Here is a 20,074-nt window from a genome sequence, read left to right as displayed (position 1 = left end):
CTTTGAGCTGATTTCCTGGTGATTTTAGTCGTTTATGTTCAACAACAAAAATGATTTGCGGGCCGCCTATTGGGGAACCCTGCTTTAATGAAATAACCATAGCCTCTGGGAAATAATGGCTGGTTTGGGTGCACATCAGGTAGGCCTGGATGCTATGTGGTTTCCTGCACTGTCATTTTTTATTTTCTGCTGAATACACTCACTTAATGAGTCCTCTATCAAAGTTATCTATTTAACTTGTAAAGTTATCAAATGTTCAATCAAATGTGATTGGACACTAATATTTAATTCCCAACATGCAGGTCTATCTTCACTCTCATTGACATTTAATGACTTGCATAGATGGGGAGATCAGGATAATGAATAGATTTGGCAACATGAGATTGCGGTATTGCAGATTACAACCAATCAGAGGTATTGTGCAGAAGAAACATTATGCAGCCCATTATTATGTACAAGAGAGTAGGCTACAGGCAACAGTCTCAGTCATGTTATTTGTCAGATTTTACCACAAGGATAGCATAGATCACCACACTTTGAAGCAAACAAATAATATATATATATATTTTTAATCTTTATTTAACTAGGCAAGTCAGTTAAGAACACATTGTTATTTTCAATGACAGCCTAGGAACAGTGGGTTAACTGCCTTGTTCAGGGGCAGAATGACAGATTTTTACCTTGTCAGCTCAGGGATTCAATCTTGCAACCTTCCGGTTACTTGTCCAATGCTCTAACCACTAGGCTACCTACCTTGATTGGTGGAATCAAACTCATAAATATGATTTAGGCATATATTTTATCATTGTACAGCAAAGAGCAATTGTCCGAGCAGGAAATTAACTGGAACAAAGAAATTCCACATATTTTTATTTATTTCACCTTTATTTAACCAGGTAGGTAAGTTGAGAACAAGTTCTCATTTACAATTGCGACATGGCCAAGATAAAGCAAAGCAGTTCGACACATACAACGACAATATATGTAACATGCTTTTTGAATCTGTAGCCTACCTTTCTTTGATAACCTTAGTGAAATTGGATTCTTGGGGAGTGAAACAAATGATTTACATTTTGATCAAGGAGAGCCTCCTGGATTGAAAAGGTATATGACTGGCTGGCATCTATGTTACTATGGTACACACAGCTTTTACCTACTAGGGGAAGGTAGAGCTGTGTTGAAGTGTTGTTTTGCCCTCTTTTTCCAAATATACAGGTTGCCTGCCAGGCATGGAAGAACCAGTTTGGAGACACAGATTACATGTTACATTATTGCCATCTTGTGGTTGAAGTTTTTCTATTTTCTTCCTGATGGAAATCAGGAATCAGGATACTAGGTTCATCGCATGTGATATATTATATAGAATGCCTTTGACTAATAGTTAAATGTATTTACCCACATTCATTTAAATTAGTGGAATATTTGGAAAGTTGTTGTTCACCACACCATTCTAATACCATTAATAACATTAAACAATAAAATAGGGTTGTTCCATTTTATTTCAATAACTTTTTGACCACACCCCTTTTGATTGGAACAAAACTTTCCATACATTTTTGCCCATGGTAGAAGTGGTCAGAAAGGACCTGAATGCCAAAACATTTAGAAGATAGAGGTGCTCAAAGTTGACCCGTATGCCATGAGACATAATTGTCTTCATCACAAAGCTTGAGATTGATATAATTTAAAAGCTTAAGGGTTATCAAACTATTTTATAATTTCTTGTTAATTTTATAAAATGTGGTCATTTTTTGACCTTTTACATCAATTATCTAAAAACTCATAAACTCAACAACAACAACAACAACAAAAATTCTGCATATGTTGTAGCTTAGACCCTATTATTTTACATCACCTGAGGTGTTTGTGTTGTGCGATAAAGACACAACATACTCTTGAATACAGGGTGGGTGTCATTTCAATCATAGAAATAGAATTCATAGAATTCACAGAATGGACATATCTATTCAGACCAGTGTAATTTAGCTGGTACATCGTTTCATTTTAAATTGCATTAACATTTTAACTTCCAATTACTACCACAAAGATGGCCGCAGGTCAACCCACCATTGAACGTGCACCTAAATGGGAATGTCTATTATTTCTATAGGTTTCCTAAGGAATATTGACAGTATAATTTAAAACTAATTATATTTTTCAAGTCAACATTATTTGATATGTGGCTTTCCAACCATCTTAGTGCTACCATTTTAAAGTTAAAATGTAAATGTTATTCCTGTTTTAGTACATTTATCAGCCAAAACATGACACCCGCATTTCAGTGATTGCTGTGTCTCAACTGAAAGCGGGCACAACACATACCACCTCAGATTATTTAAAATTGGGTATGAACTATGACATTGAGTTTACGCATTATAGATTTTTGGATAATATACGCGAATGGCAAAAAAAAAATCCTAATTTATTTGTGATTTCTTTTAGTACAGAATTATACGTTTGTTTGACAACCCTATCTGTATGCTTTTAAAATATATAAATTAAAACGTTTATCTTTTCCAGTGATGAAGAAAGACATGGATGTCCCATGCTATGGTGGGGTATGCAAAATGGGTCAACTTTGAGCTCATCTATCTCCTAAATGTTTTGGCATTCAGGTCCAAAAAGTAACGTTCTGACCACTTCTACCACGGGCAAATATGTATAGAAAGTTTTGTTCAAATCAAAAGGAGTGCGTTCAAAAAGTGATTGAAATCAAATGGAATGGCCCTATACTGTTACTGTATTTTTAAATCAACACATCTCAATACTTTTAGGTCTTTAACCCCTAAGACAAACTCAGGGGGAACCAGATTGTTTTATTTGGATGACCTGTTTGAATCATAGGTGGTATTATTTTTGAATGCTTTCCAATGCATTTTTCTGATTGGTGATAGCAAAGATGCTGCTCTTTCTGGTGATAGGCAACTATGTAGTGGATCTGTAGTATAGGAGTGGATCACCGACCATTTGTCAGATCAGTGATTCCGTCAAGGAAAGGAGGAAGGATATTATTTAGTATTCGAAAGGGGGCTGTTTTGGATATGGAATCACTTTAAACTGTTGGGAAGCGCGCACCTGCCTCTCACTGACGTCAGTGCAGGACCAGGTTGCGCCATTTTGAAAGTAGAAGCAGGGAGAGGGAAATAATAGTTGCAAAGTGATCCGAGAAAGCGTTGCTGATTGTCAAAACATTGCTTAGCAAGATAAGTGACAGGAGAAGTTGAAGAATAGCAGAGGAAAAGAGCCACACCCTCCATAGCTTCACTTGCACTCTCAGCGAGATTCTGCTTGTACACACCCTAGCCCGGCAAACTGGAAAGATAAGCAAGGGCCCCAACCAAGCCCTCGACAGAGATTCCCTCTCACCATGGCAGGTAATGTTAACTAGCAAGCTAATAATGTCTGATGCATAAATTGAAGGGGCTTGTTTATCGCCCATACATTTGCTAAGTTGTTTCTATGTATATTGTCCGCTTTCTTGCCATTTGGAGAGAAGCTAGCTAGCTAGCTAACATTAGCCTCCCGGAGTTGGGCGTGTATGTTGTCCCGCGTATCGGATGCTTCCGCTAGATATAAAGTTATAGTAGCTAACTGCACCACCAACAACATTAGCTAGCTAGTTAATGTTAACTAACTGGCTAACTAACTTTCTATATTTGCTATCACTTTCTCTGTATTGAAGCTACCAAACAAAGATGTCAATAAATTGCTTAATGGTGGTCTTCTCTGATTATGGAAAGTAGCGTTAGTCACTAACGTTACTATATTAGAAAAAAAGCTTGCTAACTAGATATAGAAGAATCACATTAATCTTTGACATCAAAGCCATGCGTGATGCAGTTTTTGAGTTCTAAAGCGTTGCTCTGTTTATGGGGTTCCAGGAGCCGGCGGCGGGGGCAATGATGTGCAGTGGTGTTTTTCTCAAGTCAAAGGAGCGATTGATGACGATGTTGCTGAAGGTAAGACTGGTGATTCAGGCTCTATAGACATCTAGCTACGTTAGTTGATTTAGTCTAGCTAGGGTGTAGTCAATAATGCATTTAGCTAGCTACTGTACAGTGCCTTCAGAAAGTATTCACACCCTTACTTACAGCCTGGATTTAAAATGGATGAAATTGATCTACACACTATGCCCCATAAGGTCAAAGTGGAATTTTGTATGAAGACATTTTTTTTAATTAACCAATTCCAAGCTGAAATGTCATGGGTCAATATGTTTTTAACCCCTTTGTTATGACAAGCCTAAGTAAGTCAGGAGTAAAAATGTGCATAACAAATCACATAATAATTGGCATGGACTCATGCAATAATAGTGTTTAACATTTATTTTTTAATAACTACCTCATCTCCGTACCCCGCACATACCATTATCTATAAGGTAATGTCTTGTTTTGCATGCTTTGTACAAGGCAGATTTGCCTTGAAGAATGGGCAAAAATTCCAGTGGCTAGATGTGCCAAGCTTATAGAGACATACCCCAAGAGACTTGCAGCTGTAATTGCTTCAAAAGGTGGCTCTACAAAGTATTGAATTTGGGCGGTGAATAGTTATGCACGCTCAAGTTCATTTTTTTTTCTTATTTCTTGTTTGTTTCATAATCAAAAAAAATGCATCTTCAATATGGTAGGCATGTTGTGTAAATCAAATGATAACCCCCCCACCCCCCCCCAAAAAATCGACTTTAATTCCAGGTTGTAAGGCAACAAAATAGGAAAATGCCAAGGAGGGTGAATACTTTCGCAAGCCACTGTAGACCCCATGGTCGCGACACACGTTCTCTTTCATTTTCTCGGTGGACATCCATATGGTTTGAGGTACAAACTTTGATGTTCGCTTGGTAAGTGTAATATTTTGTGTGGAAATATACTCACTGGCTGTTTGCAGCCTGGAGCAGCTGGCCTAATGTCCAGCTCCTCTTGAGTGCTTCACCCGCTGCGCTGGGCTGATCTGTCGCTTCCATCCGTGGTTTGTCTTACTTGTGTTTTCATTGGTATGGTGGCTCTTGCTTTCACAAACTGTAATTGACCATGCTAAACTTGCCGACTGGCTTGTTCTAGGTGTTCGTACCTCTGCATAGTGTAAGAGTATTGTGGTGGGCTTCCACTACATTGAGAAATTAACTTTGGAGTTCCTTAATGGAGTTAATCCATCATATAGTGCTGTTTTTACTGCTTGGATATTAAAGGTAGTATTGAAGTAAAAAAACATGTAAATCAAATCTATTACCCGGTTGCTGTTATTATTATTTTTTGTCTGCCTGTTTATCCCACATGGGTCTTCCCTGGTTTTTGCAGAGTTACTGGGTAATTTATCCCTCACCTGGTTCCTATTCCTCCAAGAGGGTCACGACATAAGCTCTCCCAGGGCGTCGGACCCCTGCTCCGTGGCCTTGTTGGCTTGGCTGAGCTTATGGATTTCTTTTGATAGGTGTGATGGTGGCATTCCCCCTGGGGATCTGCATACTTTGTGTATGCACTGCCTGGGTTTGAGCCACATGGAGAGGGTGGTGGAATGCCCTACTGGATGCCTGTTTTATGTGGTGTTCTCAAAACGCGATTGGAGGCCATGCGTGAGTGTGTCTGCCAGGCTCAGGCCGGGGACAAGCTCCCTCTCACAGGAGTGGTGCGCAGCGAGCTGTTAGTCCCTCTACTGGGCCCAGCACCCCTCCCAGGAAGAATGGCCGGAGCCACCGCAGGCCTCTACTGGGCCCTTCTGCTGCCAGTCCAGGACGAGGGCATGAGTCGGACCGCTGGGACCACCTTGAACGGAGAGAGGGTGCATGTCCTCAGTCAGGTGGTTGCCAGCTTCGATGGTGACGACAGCTGTTCCCTGTTGGCCAATGATGGGTTGTTCCTGGGGGACAATGCTGCCGCTGTTTACTACCATGAGCGGGGCTACCAGGCTGACAGGCCATCAGAAGCAGGCAGCGGGGCTTCATCGCCCCCAGCAGCTTGAGAGGTTATGAAGAGCTTACTCACTCGGGTAGCCACTGCACTGGACATCAAACTGGTGGACAGTGATGATTCTCCATCTGTTCCCATCTCTACAGAGATCCGCAAGGCCTTGCAGGAGAGCTGGGCCTCTGCCCTGGGGCGCTTCCGACTCACAGCAGAGACTAGACCATGGAGTTATGTTGTGGGCGTGTAGTCACTCGGCCTCTGGGAGTACCCGACTATGAAATGCATAAACAAACAGATAGTTACAAGGAAATGATAACGGCGTTTCCCTAGTGGGATAAACCGGTATCGCGGCTTGGTGGACAAAAAGGGAAGTGGGGGTCAACTGAGATGAGAAACTACAAAGTTGATAATTATAACAATTGAAATGCTAATCCTTTGCAAATGAAAGATCACTCATTCAGGAACAAGAAATAACTTTCTTCTGAAACTCGTCAGTCTATTCTTGTTCTGAGAAATGAAGGCTATTCCATGCGAGAAATTGCCAAGAAGCTGAAGATCTTGTACAATGCTGTGTACTACTCCCTTCACTGAACAGCGCAAACTGTCTCTAAACAGAATAGAAAGAGTGGGAGGCCCTGGTGCACAACTGAGCAAGAGGACAAGTACACATTACATTAGTGTCTAGTTTGAGAAACAGACTACTCACAAGTCCTCAACTGGCAGCTTCATTAAATAGTACCCACAAAACACCAGTCTCAACGTCAACAGTGAAGAGGTGACTCCGGGATGCTGGCCCTTCGGAATTTGGCCCCTTTAGATATGCTTTTAACGACTCCCACACAGTAAAGTGTGACACGTCAGTGATGCGGTTGATCTGTAAAAGACATCAATTGATATGTATTTTTTTAAAGGCACTACAGGATAGTAGTAGTAGTAGTAGGAGGAGGAGGTCAAGTCACAGTACTGTCCAGAAAGCAGATATCTAACTGGACAGGGCTATTGTCTGAAATAACGATACTGTGTTATTGGATATTAGTTACAAAGGAAGAATTCTATTGTCCAGCAGGAAAAAAGTCAATCCTAGAGTTTGAGCGGTGGACTGGAGAAAAGGGGACTACTGTTTAGCAGGGGGATTCCTCCTCCATGGATCAGACAAATTATAGTATTCTAGAAATGAGTTGATTACTGCACCTGATTTTGAAATTACGTTGTTGGGCTTCGGTCTGGATCTGTCTAGACTTGGATGCAATATACAGTTGAAATCTCCGCCCAATATCAAATTATGAGAGTTAAAGTAGGGAAGTGTTGCGATGAGGTCAGAGAGAAATTGAGCGTCATCACAATTAGGACCATAGAGGTTAGCCAGAATAACCTGTGTGCTAAACAATTTCCCTATCACTATAATATATCTTCCATTAGGATCTGAAATTACTTTGGAGACAAACGGGGTGCCTTTTCTGATAAGGATGGCTGCCGCTTAGCACCAAAGTTGGAGTGAAATATTTGGTCTACCCATCCTCTCTTTAGTTTGAAGTGTTCGCTGGACCGGAGATGCGTTTCTTGGAGAAAAACAATGTCCGGACTTAAGATGAGCATAAACTCGGCTACGCTTGACCACCTGGTTAATTCCTTTCACGTTCCAGCTGATAAAGCAAGTGGAGCCTAGAGTATGTGAATTAGTCAGTCATAGTAACCAGAAATGAATGTTGGCCAGTGTGCTGAAAGGTCAGAGTAATAAAATATAAAGAAAATGTAAAAACCGCTCAAAACAACAAAATACCCAGAAAACCTTGGACCCCTATGCTGGCCTTCCCCTGTTGGAAGGCTGCATCTACCTTTCCTGGACTAGAGCAAAATGCCAGTGTGAGAAGACATGGGGTACAAAATCAATTCTAGAATCTTAAAGGGGCAGGAGCATATATTGGGTGTACAGTTTTCAATTACAGCATTATTTAATCTGCAGTTAATCTTCTGTTATTTATTCTGTTACCAATAATATTTCCATGTTAATAGTATCTTCTGATTGAGTTTAGTTTAATGACAAATTGTAATCTGTTAGCTACCAATATGTAGCTACTGATGATAAATAATTTTGATGCAATGGCTTATCCTGCACTTTGTAAAAACCCAGAGTTCATTGGGTGAATGTTGGGGAAAGAATCTTGGTTCCTTTCTAAACAGCAATGTGAATGCAAAGAGGACTCAGACCACCAAATAAGTGAAGTGGACTGGCAAAAGAGTTGAGTCATTCAAAGGGAAGTGTGAATACAAAGATAACGCAGTTCTCTAGCTTTTTCTTACCCCAGAGTTAACTTTAAAGAACACTGAGATTGGTTATTTTAAAGAGGATGATATGTGAAAACATCCTATGACTTGGGTGGCTGGAGTCTTTGACAATTTTTAGGGCCTTCCTCTGACAACGCCTGGTATAGAGGTCCTGGATGGCAGGGAGCTCGGCCCCAGTGATGTGCTGGTACACACTACCCTCTGTAGCGCCTTGCGGCTGGATGCCAAGCAGTTGCCATACCAAGAGGTGATGTAGCCAGTCGAAATGCTCTCAATGGTGCAGCTGTAGAAAACTTTGAGGATGCCAAATCTTTTCAGCCTCCTGAGGCGGAAGAGGTGGTGTTGCGCCCTCTTATAAGCACAGGAAAAATCCTAGAGGAAAACCTGGTTGTCTGCTTTTCAATAGACATTGGGAGACAAATTCACCTTTTCAGCAAGACGATAAACACAAGGCTAAATTTACACTGGAGTTCCTTTCCAAGTTGACATTGAATGTTTGAGTGGCCTAGTTACAGTTTTGACTTAAATTGGCTGAAAACTCTATGGCAAGACTTGAAAATGGCGGTCAACAATCAACTTGACAGAGCTTGAATAATAAAAAAAAAAGATTGGGCAAATATTTTACAATCCAGGTGTACAGAGCTCTTAGACTTACCCCCAAAAGACTCACAGCTGTAATTGCTGCCAAAGGTGGTTCTACAAAGTGTTAACTCAGGGATGTGAATACTTATGTAAATGAGATGTCTGTATTTATTTTCAATAAATGTGCAAAAATTTCTAAAAACATGTTTTCACTTTGTCATTATGGGGTATGGTATGTAGATGGGTGAGGGGAAAACATATATTTAATCAATTTTGAATTCAGGCAGTAACGCAACAAGATGTCGAATAAGTGAAGGGGTATGACTACTTTCTGAAGGCACTATGTTCAGACTGACAATCAGTCACTGATTCACTTCTCCTCACCAAACACCATATACCCACCAATACATGTCCACAAATAAAGGGGCATGACACTTTTTCAGATGTTTGAGGATGCATTAATTGTGTGTCCCAATGGAAAGGTAATATCATGTTGGGTGATGCTCGTGACTGATCTACAGTCTCAGCCACTACATGCGGTTTTGGCCTGTAGCCTACTTCATCCCATGATGCAGGTAAATAAAGCATTGGTAAAGAGCTAATGGTAACTGTTGTAGTTTTCCACTTTTTAAGATGATGGTACCACCATGGAAGTATGCTTTTTAAATTGAGAGCTAGTAGCCTACTTGAGTTTCTAGGCTGCATAGACGGTGCGCTTAGTTGCCCATAAGATAAAGGGTAAGAACTTGTAGGTGCCTTTTTGGCTGACCTCCGTTGAAGTAAATGAATGGCTTGAGCTGAGTGTGCTTGATTATGTGTGCACATTACAAGATTCTGTTTACAGTACAAGCTTTGCCTGAGAACAAGCATAACAAAACAGATTAGGTCAGAATCTGAGAACAAGCATAACAAAACAGATTAGGTCAGAATCTGAGAACAAGCATAACAAAACATATTAGGTCAGAATCTGTGTATGCCTGTCCCTTTTTGTTAATCACACACTTTCAGACATACAAAAGCAAGACTCAGACTGTGGCTATGTGGGTTCTGGGTTCTTCAACAGTGTTTATGCTGCCGCAAAAGTTTATTTCTGCTTGTATCTTTTCCCCTTTGTCTGTTTTATTGGAGGTGTGGGGGGGCAGTGTGGTTGTGGCAGGAGCAGAGGTCAAGCACCTCCATAGAACTCCTATTATGTGGATGATGGCACTGCACAACCCTACATTATCAGGCTTGTGCCAACCTCTGTCAACAAGGGAGAGATTGTTGAGTTGAGAACTTCTTTGGAAGTGGTTAGCTGCAGATATGATGTTTTTTACATTTTCCCTCTGGGGTGGTTATGTACATCTTGCTTTCCACAACTTCACAAAATCATATATACTTTAGTAGTTAGGCTCAGTAGTTGTGAAATCAGTGTGGCACAGCAGGGAGCTAGATTACAGTGCATTTGGAAGGTATTCAGACCCCTTGACTTTTTCCACATTTTGTTACATTGCAGCTTTGTTCTAAAATTGACAATAGTTTTTCCCCTCATCAATCTACACACAATACCCCAGGATGACAAAGCAAAACTTTTTTTATTTTTGCAAAAGTATAAATAAAAAAATAAAAAAGTAGTCTTAAGTATTACATTTACTTAAGTATTAAGACCCTTCACACAGTACTTTGTTGAAGCACCTTTGGCAGTGGTTACATGCTCAAAGTCTTCTTGCGTATGACACCACAAGCTTGGCACACCTGTATTTGGGGAGTTTCTCCCATTCTTCTCTGCAGATCCTCTCAAGCTCTGTCAGGTAGGATGGGGAGCATCACTGCACAGGTATTTTCACTCAGACATGCAGAGACTTGTACCGAAGCCACTCCTGCGTTGTCTTGGCTGCCTACTTAGGGTCATTGTCCTGTTGGAAGCTGAACCTTCTCCCCAGTCTGAGTTCCTGAACACTCTGGAGCAGGTTTTCATCAAAGATCTCCCTGTACATTGCTCTGTTCATCTTTCCCTCAATCCTGACTAGTCTCCCATTCCCTGCCGCTGAAAAACATCCACATGCATGATGCTGCCACCACCATGCTTCACTGTAGGGAAAGTGCCAGGTTTCTTCCAGAAGTGACACTTGGCATTCAGGCCAAAGAGTTCAATCTTGGTTTCATCAGACCAGAGAGTGTTTCTCATGGTCTGAGAGTCTTTAGATTTCTTTTTGGCAAAGTCCAAGCGGGCTGTCATGCGGCCAGCTCCTAGGAAGAGTCTTGGTGGTTCCAAACCTCTTCCATTTAAGAATGATGGAGGCCACTGTGTTCTTCCCCAGATCTGTGCCTAGATGCAATCATGTCTCAGAGCTCTACGGACAAATCCTTAGACCTCATGGCTTAGTTTTTTCTCTGACATGCACTGTCTACTGTGGGACCTTTATATAGACAGGTGTGTGCCTTTCCAAATCATGTCCAATCAATTGAATTTACCACAGGTGGACTCCCAAGTTGTAGAAACATCTCAAGGATGCTCAATGGAAACAGGAAGCACCTGAGCTCATAGCGAAGGGTTTGAATACTTGTGTAAATTATTTATTTATTTTACCATCAAAAAATAAAAAACTGTTTTTATTTTTTCATTATGGGTTATTATATGTAGATTTAGAGGGGGGGGGGGGGTAATGTAATCCATTAGAAAAAGGCTGTAACATAACAAAATGTGGAAAAAGTCGAGGGATCTGAATACCTTCCGAATGCCCTGTACCCCCAAAACATTACAAATGTTGATCCTTCTATTATTTAGCAATACGCAATCGAACCTAATAATTGCCATGTTATTTGTGACAGCTGACATCATATCCACTGTGGAATTCAATCACTCTGGCGAGCTACTAGCCACTGGGGACAAGGGGGGCCGTGTTGTCATCTTTCAGCAGGAGCTAGAGGTACGTGGAGATTACTGCTCAACACAGTCCACTGCATTTAAACACTGTACAGAGTCTCGTGTCAGTAGTGTATTTATTTTTGACATGACTGTGTTATGCATGTTGTCATCGAGCAGAGTAAGAACCAGCCACAGTGCCGTGGAGAGTACAATGTTTACAGCACCTTCCAGAGCCACGAGCCTGAGTTCGACTACCTGAAGAGCCTTGAGATCGAGGAGAAGATCAACAAGATCCGGTGGCTTCCTCAGAAGAACGCTGCACAGTTCCTCTTGTCCACGAATGGTCAGTAGAGCATTGTGTGCATGTAGCCTTACCCTCCACAGCCCTTTCCTCTGTTGGGGGACGGAGGGGACCTGACAGGACTCTGGATACGCTGTTCATTACGTTGACTCATTTGTATGTTTTGAATAGGAGAGGGATCAACGGAAATACAGACCTGCCAACGTGCACGCATTTTGCGTACCAACTACGCACTTCTCTGTCCATGTACGAGATCCAAGTTAAAGTACACAGAAATGAATAGGGCCTGATTTTTATTTATTTATATATATATAAAAAAATACGATTTAATAATAAATATATCCGCTGAGTAAATCTAACATCCTGATTCTCGAGCTGCAACACACATACATGTATGGTGTTTGTGTCAACGTACATGGGAGATTAATACGTCATTATTTGACGATGCTAGTACCCGGTGTCTGCCCCATCTCCTGTTTTTGTTGTGACGCTGAGTTTGCCGACTGTCAGCTGTACATAAACACATGGGCAAATCCCTTTTTGACGCCGTGTGTTGTGGGAAGGTAAACACATTGTCTCAAGCTAATGTTAGCGAACATAAGATGGACATTCAGTGGGCTCTAAAGTGCCTGCAGTTCACTCACATTTGCTAGTGAAAGAAATTTAATGCAAATACCAAAAATAACTGGTAGTGTGATATTTAATTCTGCGTCCCATTAGTTTATTTTCCACGCAACCTGATAGACTGTAACTGTAATTATGATCTACTTCACAAAAAGCAATACAAAAGTAATAATCAAAAACAAATATAGACATCTTGGCATTAAATGGAGTAGGGAGTTTAGAAGACCGCGTGATGAAGAATGAATGAGTGTCCAGTATTTGCTATTTGGTCCTATTCTATAATTGCGATCTGACTCAAACAGCGTGCGGACGAGCGGGCGGGGGAAAGAGAACCCCAATTCAGGGTTGAATCTCCAATTTGCCGAGCGCGTCTGGGACTCTAAAAAGTTGGACGGGGTTGGCAGGTCTGGAAATATATTGCTGGTGAAGAAGCAGCGTTGACATACATATGTGCTCTCTTGCAGATAAAACTATAAAGCTGTGGAAAATCAGTGAACGGGACAAGAGACCAGAGGGGTACAACCTGAAGGAAGAGGATGGACGTTACAGAGACCCCACCACTGTCACAACACTACGGGTGTGTAGACTTTCACGTACATATACCCTGCACACTCAGATGCCCCAACATTGACTCATTCTATACACCTCCTCCTATACACTACGCTCAAGTCGTACACATGGCTAGAGAGAACCTGCTAAATCTCCTCCTTCCTCTTCACCATAGGTCCCAGTGTTTCATCCCATGGACCTGATGGTGGAGGCCAGCCCCAGACGAGTGTTTGCTAACGCGCACACCTACCACATCAACTCCATCTCGGTCAACAGCGACTGTGAGACCTACCTGTCTGCCGATGACCTTCGCATCAACCTCTGGAACCTGGAGATCACTGACCGCAGCTTTAGTATCCTCTGTGTCTTTGGTCCCCATCACTTTTTCTTTCAGTCTCTGCTGAGCTCTTCAGAAGGTCTTGGTGATCTTGTTCCGTCTTGATTTAATGCTTTACATTTTTGTTAATTATGCGTTGAGTTTGCTTGGATAGCACTGTAACTCATTTTACTGAGACAGTTCAACAAGGCACAGTTAAAGTCATTTTTGGGTCGAGTAGTTCAGGAGCCCCATTTCTTATCTGTGGTGTCAGAGCTGTTATGTTTGCCCTTGACCTCCCTGACCTCCTTAGACATTGTAGACATCAAGCCAGCTAACATGGAGGAGTTGACAGAGGTGATCACAGCAGCAGAGTTCCATCCTAACCAGTGCAACACCTTTGTCTACAGCAGCAGCAAGGGCACCATCCGCCTCTGTGACATGAGGGCATCAGCTCTCTGTGACCAGCACTCCAAGCGTAAGTGGCATGTGACAGTGCAGTCCATGATATTAGTTTCAGACAGAATTCTATGCCCTGTGGAGATGACTAGGTAAAGTGGCATATTGATTGAAATGACTACATATGTACCCAGTTTTTTGGAGACAGATTAAAAGTACTGAAAAGCCCAGCAATTTCAGAGACCTCGGAAGCAGATGCTTCAACAGTCCTTTGCTGTCTTTGACTACTCCAATGAAGTGACTGACCTAGCACACCTCTCGTTGTTTCATTCAGTGTTTGAAGAGCCTGAGGATCCAAGCAACCGCTCATTCTTCTCTGAGATCATCTCCTCCATCTCTGATGTCAAGTTCAGCCACAGTGGGCGCTACATGATGACCCGGGACTACCTCACCGTCAAAATCTGGGACCTCAACATGGAGTCCCGTCCAGTAGAGACTTATCAGGTCAGCTGGTGTCTGTGTGGTGGGATGTAGTGACATCATCATGGATGTTGCATCCAAAGTTCAATTTGCTTGTCAGCTCTAAACTTCTAGTTTGATAAGTACATCCTCCACTAGGGGGAGATGTTATGTGTAAATGTGTCATGTCCTGTATTGCCCTGTTGTATCTTTATTTATTTATAACAAAGATACATTCACTTGAATGTTATCATTTGAAGGTATGCTTATATTAGACTGAACCAATGTGTTTTGTTGTGCAAATATTGTGTACTCGTGTCTTAATTTACTATCATTTTCCTCCCAACAGGTTCATGAATACCTCAGGAGTAAACTGTGCTCACTCTATGAGAATGACTGCATCTTTGATAAGTTTGAGTGCTGCTGGAATGGAAACGACAGGTGAGGGTTGTTAAGTTTTGCCATACATTTTAAACTTGATACTGGATCTATGAATTGAGCCCGACCGATACGGATCTGATTTTATGGTGAAAATATTCACGATAATCGATATATCTGCCGATGTTTTTATTATTATAGCTGGAATGGGGGGGGGGAGAAAAAAACGCTTTCTGTTTGCATTGTGCTTAAAACAGCCATACAAAGATACTCAGAAAGATGCTCTTAAATTTGAGGAAAGAACATTTGGAAGCCGAGCATTTATGATATATGGTTACTATTAACTTTTGTTTTTGACAAATGAGTTTGCTTATGGTCATTCGGTGTATTCCAAAAGTAGATCATAAAATAATAAGTCTGCACAGTATGAATGGATCCTGACTTTCTTTTTCAGCTTTCAGTGCCACTGCGGACTCATTAGGGGTCATTATCTGAATAATTAAACAGTAAGCCAAAATAACATAAAATACAGATAGCTGGACATAATAGAATCATGTAAAAGGATTAAGGAAGCTTTGGATTTCTGCCCTAAAATATGAAGGATACCAGGAAGATGAGGTTTTGTTATGGAAAAACTATTACACTCTAGTGAAAGGAGGATAAACTGCACTAATTCCTGCAAAACATTAGCTTCTGAGAACTGAGCTGCCTCATGCTAGCCAGCTGGACATAGATAAGTACCAATACATTGAAAGTCTGTGCTATAGTTTTATCGATTGTAGGGCTGTAGCCACTGAATTCTGGGAGTTGCCACCTAAAGGAAAAACATCAATCAAAAAATGAACTGCTGGCACTGCTCTGCCTCTCGCTCCAAGCGTTGCCTCAGTGAATTGTCCTTGCTCTCCGGCATCCTTGGGACATCCCTACCCCATTTGAAGTTGACATTTAAAATGGTTAGAGTAGGGATGTCCCAAGGATTCCAGATAGCACTAACCCTCGGTGAACGGCGTCAGGTACTCTCACACAGCTAGTTGGCGCTTGTTGTAGAAATGGGGGTGGTGAAACGTGAATTTGGACCAATCCCCGACAAGTGACAAACCATATATAAAAACGGAGCAACGAAGCGCTACTTTGTAACCTGATATGTTTTTTTCTGAAAACATTTGAATGACAAAGGCAGAGCTTGGGGAATACCCTTCGCAAAGAGCAGATATAACACACCAGATTTAGTGTGCTTCACTAAGGGGCTGTAACGTTAACATTGCCATAGAGTTGAACGTTCTTAGCACATTTGGGCATAGCATCCGTTGTTTGTCATGACACCCAATGCCCTACCATGATACTTCACGCAACAGTATATGACCAGTGTGATTTTTGGCACTTTATTGAGCTGGCGTGCTTCTATCTACTGACCGTAGAAGCAGTAGACCTAACAGTTAGTTACGTCTACATATAAAGAGCTTCCTCTTTGGGGCAAGTAATAAAATGCCCAAATAATTCTATCAACAGCTTTTTTCCAGAGCGTTTTCTCCACATCTTAAATCGGTCCTTTTCGGTGGACTAAATGCTGATACAAATATATCCTCATCGGTCAGGCATTAAATATTAATAGACGTCTGACATTTATCAGGAAGTTGATGCGGTACGATACATTAGATCAATGTTTGACATCGAGGACACTTATCAAAGTAATAGTTGTATTAATTTATAAGTTGTACGTAGTCATTTTATGTTCGGTCTACAGAAGAAAGGCTGTAGCTACTGTAAGACACTATTGGGATGTCCCTTCATCTGAACTTAGCAGCACAACGCTTATCAAAGGCTGCCTTTATCTCTGTCAAACAGAACTCAAGGCTGCCCCTTGCATTACGTCTGTAATGGTGGACTCAAGGTGGATCTGTCTGTATTAGCTTATTAACACGTGTTTTTTTTTTACTCATTCACCGTACACGTTTAGGTTTCCCATCCTGCACAAACTCCACTGGATTGCCATTATACAGACTGTTGTTCCTGTCCCTTGACATCATTGTATACATGCCACAGTATACTTGAATGTTGTAAGGGTTGATTTAATGAATGTGTTGGTTAGATTCTGTGATTGAAAGACTAATTGAAACCACTGTAAGTCTGCCACTACCTCTGAGTCTCATTCCCCGCCCTTGTCCTCCTCAGTGTTGTGATGACGGGCTCATACAACAACTTCTTCCGGATGTTTGACCGAGGCTACCGGCAGGATGTGACCCTGGAGGCGTCTCGGGAGAGCAGTAAGCCTCGCTCTGTGCTCAAGCCCCGTAAGGTGTGCACAGGTGGGAAACGCAAGAAGGACGAAATCAGTGTAGACAGCCTGGACTTTAACAAGAAGATCCTCCACACGGCCTGGCACCCCCAGGACAACATCATTGCTGTGGCCACCACTAACAACCTCTATATATTTCAGGACAGACTGTAACTATTATTCAATAAACCCTTCATATCTCAGATCCCACTTTAGCCCCACTACTCTGGTCACCAACACCTCATCTGGAGAAGTGCAGGAAAACACATATGTTTTGATGGCTTTGTTAGTCTTATTTCCTGTTCAGGGGGCTCCAACAGTACCACACTTCTCCTGCCACATTGCAACTGATGTCCACTACATCCCAAAGGGAACACTTTTCTAACACTCTAGTCTTTTGGTGGGATATTGTTTATTAAGCTAATTTCCTATGTTGCTAATTTCACGGTTTTGGTGCCACAAGCATTTTTATATGAACAAGCATTTTTTCTTTTGATAGGGAGTTATTTCAACTGGGTTCCCACCTCCAACCCTCTATTTTTGACACAAATTACAAAATGCCATTCTGCATTGACCAAATTGGCAAGCTGTCAGCTCTCTATATTTGTCCCAGGCTGTTTGCCAAGTTGCCAAGTTTCCTCACCCTCATCTTTCACATACAGAACACACTTACTCTTAACATCGATGTAGACACACATACAAAGCTCAACTCAGTTGGTGGATTGGTTTGGGGGTAATTTCGAGACAACTATGCCAAATGCACAGTTGTTATCCAGTCTGAGACAACAGACAAGGCTTAACAGTCTGGTAAACACAGATTCCTTCTCCAGAGGTAACCTGCAGTATGAAGCCATTGCTTTTCCAAGTAAATGGTAGTGGGCAGAGGTGCTGCAGGCAGCCTAATCTCACATGGAAGGGACTGGTCTCTTGCACTTAGTGCCACCATGTACAGCTCAGCACAGAGGCTCCAGTGCAGTTGTTGTAAGAGTCTTCAGGCAGAGGCATGCCTTGGCCATATTGTGCTGACCTGCATGACTTGTCAGTTTAAATGTGAGAGGCACTCATTTGTACCTCTGCTGCTAAGTTCCATGCATGTGTCTTGACTTATGCTTATGTTTCTTATGAATTGTTTCCCCTCTGGATCAAGTTGTTTGTTTGTATATTTTTTAATGATATTTTGTACTTCAGATAAATAATAATCACTATAATTAGTTTATTTTTGTATGAACTAAGACAGAAATATTGATAACATTTAACCCCCTCACACTACTTGGTTTAGTCTGATCACTGTTGTCTGTTAAACTGTAGGTTTTGGACTGATCTGTAGACTGAAAGATTACTTGAACTGGTGATATTTAATGTGACTTATTGTGTTAAATTCAAGTGGGCCGCTGGTCTAAATATGGAGTGCATATTAATGTACCATTAAGAAAGGCTTAATGCATGTTGATGTCCAAAGAGCAGTCTTTTCAGGTATCGGTGCCACTGCGGACTCATTAGGGTCATTATCTGAATGTTTTTGTATTTGGGTTACTGTAACTGATATTGACTGGAATGGATTCGGTTGCTTCAGTTTTAGTTTATTTGCGCGAATTGTTTCAACTCCGTTTGTGTGTGCCATGGCTATGTTTTCTAAACATTTGCACTGAGTGAAAAGATAATGAATAATAAATAGGCCATTGTACAGTGAGAATGGGCAAGGCATTATCTGTTTTCTCTGCTTCAGTTTGACTGAAGAAACACTCTTAACCACATTCACTCTGAGGAGAATCAGGTTGATTGACTAGACAGGTTTACTGACATATTTTATAATGAGATGTTTTCTCTTCGATTGTGCATAACAAGTTATTTATGCAGGAAACAAAGTAAAACTGTTAAGTGTATCATTGGATGAAATTACTGGTTAATGTCAGCTCAGGGCATTGGAGACAGTATTTCAAACGTATGGCATGTCCAGCATTTGTACTGTATTTAGTTGATGTGGCATTATTTGTTAAGGATGTTTTGGGAGGTTGTGTCTGTAGTACATTTGTTTATGTATACACTTGATTGACGAGATAAATGCCAATTGTGAGCCATTGGATCATAATAAGTTAGCATTAAGCTTAAGAATTGAGGTTCACTCACTAGTAATGCTACCAATAAGCACTATTGCAGTCTGTCTGCAATCAAGGTCATTAGTGTTGTGGTCTACTGGTGTTGTCACTTCCTTTAGGACTCTGCCTATGTCCTTGTTGAATACTTAGATGTTCTTTATGTTTTGTGGACAGTTTATAATGGCTGTCACTTTGTTAGCTGTTGTGAGAACGTGTCATGACATGAGGAACAAGAGTGTAGCCTACTGTACATGTTTTGTCATGGTTAAGATGTTAAATGCTACATAGGAGAAGCCACACGTTATACCCCTGACCCCATACCACTATCACACACTTGGCATCAGAACATCAAGGCTCAGTTACGGTACAAATGTAGTTGTCAAAATTGGCTTTTTTATTTTTCTTAAATTTACTGTCAGTTATTCTAAAGCGTCAATACATGGAGACACCTAAACAAAATAAATTAGTACTTTTCCCCCAACACACTCCTGTCTTTACAGCTCTTGTGCAAAGCCACCAAATGTCATTCAGAAGGACCTAATTGCCTTTTTCATAGCAGAGGAAATAATGAGATAATCAAGTATGTTTCCTGAAGTGACTGGTGGCTTTTCAGGCACGAGACTGCTCACGGGAACTTAAATATAATGTATTCACAGAACTCGCAACAGAATGCACTTTTATTTTTGTGAATTTCATTGATTTGTATGTTTTGTTTTGAGAGGCTCTTGATAAAGATTGGGGGACATTTTGGGTGATTAAAAAAATATCAATACAGCAGTTTTAAAGGTTTACTGTATAGGTCTATTTGCCTTTGTCAAATGGAATAAAATATAGTTTAGATTTAATGAGTAATAAAGTATTTCAAAACTGAACTATGAATACAACACTTTTTATAATTTGTTTTGACTATTTCTATCAGATGCTGAGTTACGTTGTATTTGTATGTCCTCATAGTGTCTTATCATACAGGAAATTATCTTGGCATTACATGCACAAGCAACATTATTATTTTATTTTTTTAAGGATCAAGGAGACCAGAATGAATATTGATGTGAAATACA

At 41.0% G+C, this 20,074-nt stretch overlaps 1 protein-coding gene across 1 annotated transcript; it reads left to right on the top strand.

Moving 5' to 3' along the window:
- Window positions 1–2,913: 2,913 nt before the first annotated feature.
- LOC110535982 (serine/threonine-protein phosphatase 2A 55 kDa regulatory subunit B alpha isoform) lies at window positions 2,914–19,885 on the top strand. The gene is made up of 10 exons (XM_021621418.3): window positions 2,914–3,374; window positions 3,882–3,959; window positions 11,580–11,677; window positions 11,794–11,959; window positions 13,006–13,118; window positions 13,266–13,443; window positions 13,720–13,884; window positions 14,140–14,309; window positions 14,614–14,705; window positions 16,815–19,885. The coding sequence occupies exons 1-10, from the start codon at window positions 3,368–3,370 to the stop codon at window positions 17,089–17,091; spliced, it is 1,344 nt and encodes a 447-aa protein (XP_021477093.1). The 5' UTR covers window positions 2,914–3,367; the 3' UTR covers window positions 17,092–19,885.
- The last annotated feature ends 189 nt before the right edge of the window (window positions 19,886–20,074 follow it).

This window comes from Oncorhynchus mykiss, chromosome 11 (assembly GCF_057628025.1).
Source record: "Oncorhynchus mykiss isolate SJ-2025 chromosome 11, ASM5762802v1, whole genome shotgun sequence".
Lineage (NCBI taxonomy): Eukaryota > Metazoa > Chordata > Actinopteri > Salmoniformes > Salmonidae > Oncorhynchus > Oncorhynchus mykiss.
Note: the sequence above shows the minus strand (reverse complement) of the source record. Positions and strands in the feature narration are given on the sequence as shown.

Coding starts and splice junctions, on each gene's coding strand:
- LOC110535982 (XM_021621418.3), top strand. Junction 13,119..13,265: donor CCACTGTCACAACACTACGG/GTGTGTAGACTT, acceptor TCTTCACCATAG/GTCCCAGTGTTTCATCCCAT. Junction 14,706..16,814: donor TGCTGGAATGGAAACGACAG/GTGAGGGTTGTT, acceptor TGTCCTCCTCAG/TGTTGTGATGACGGGCTCAT.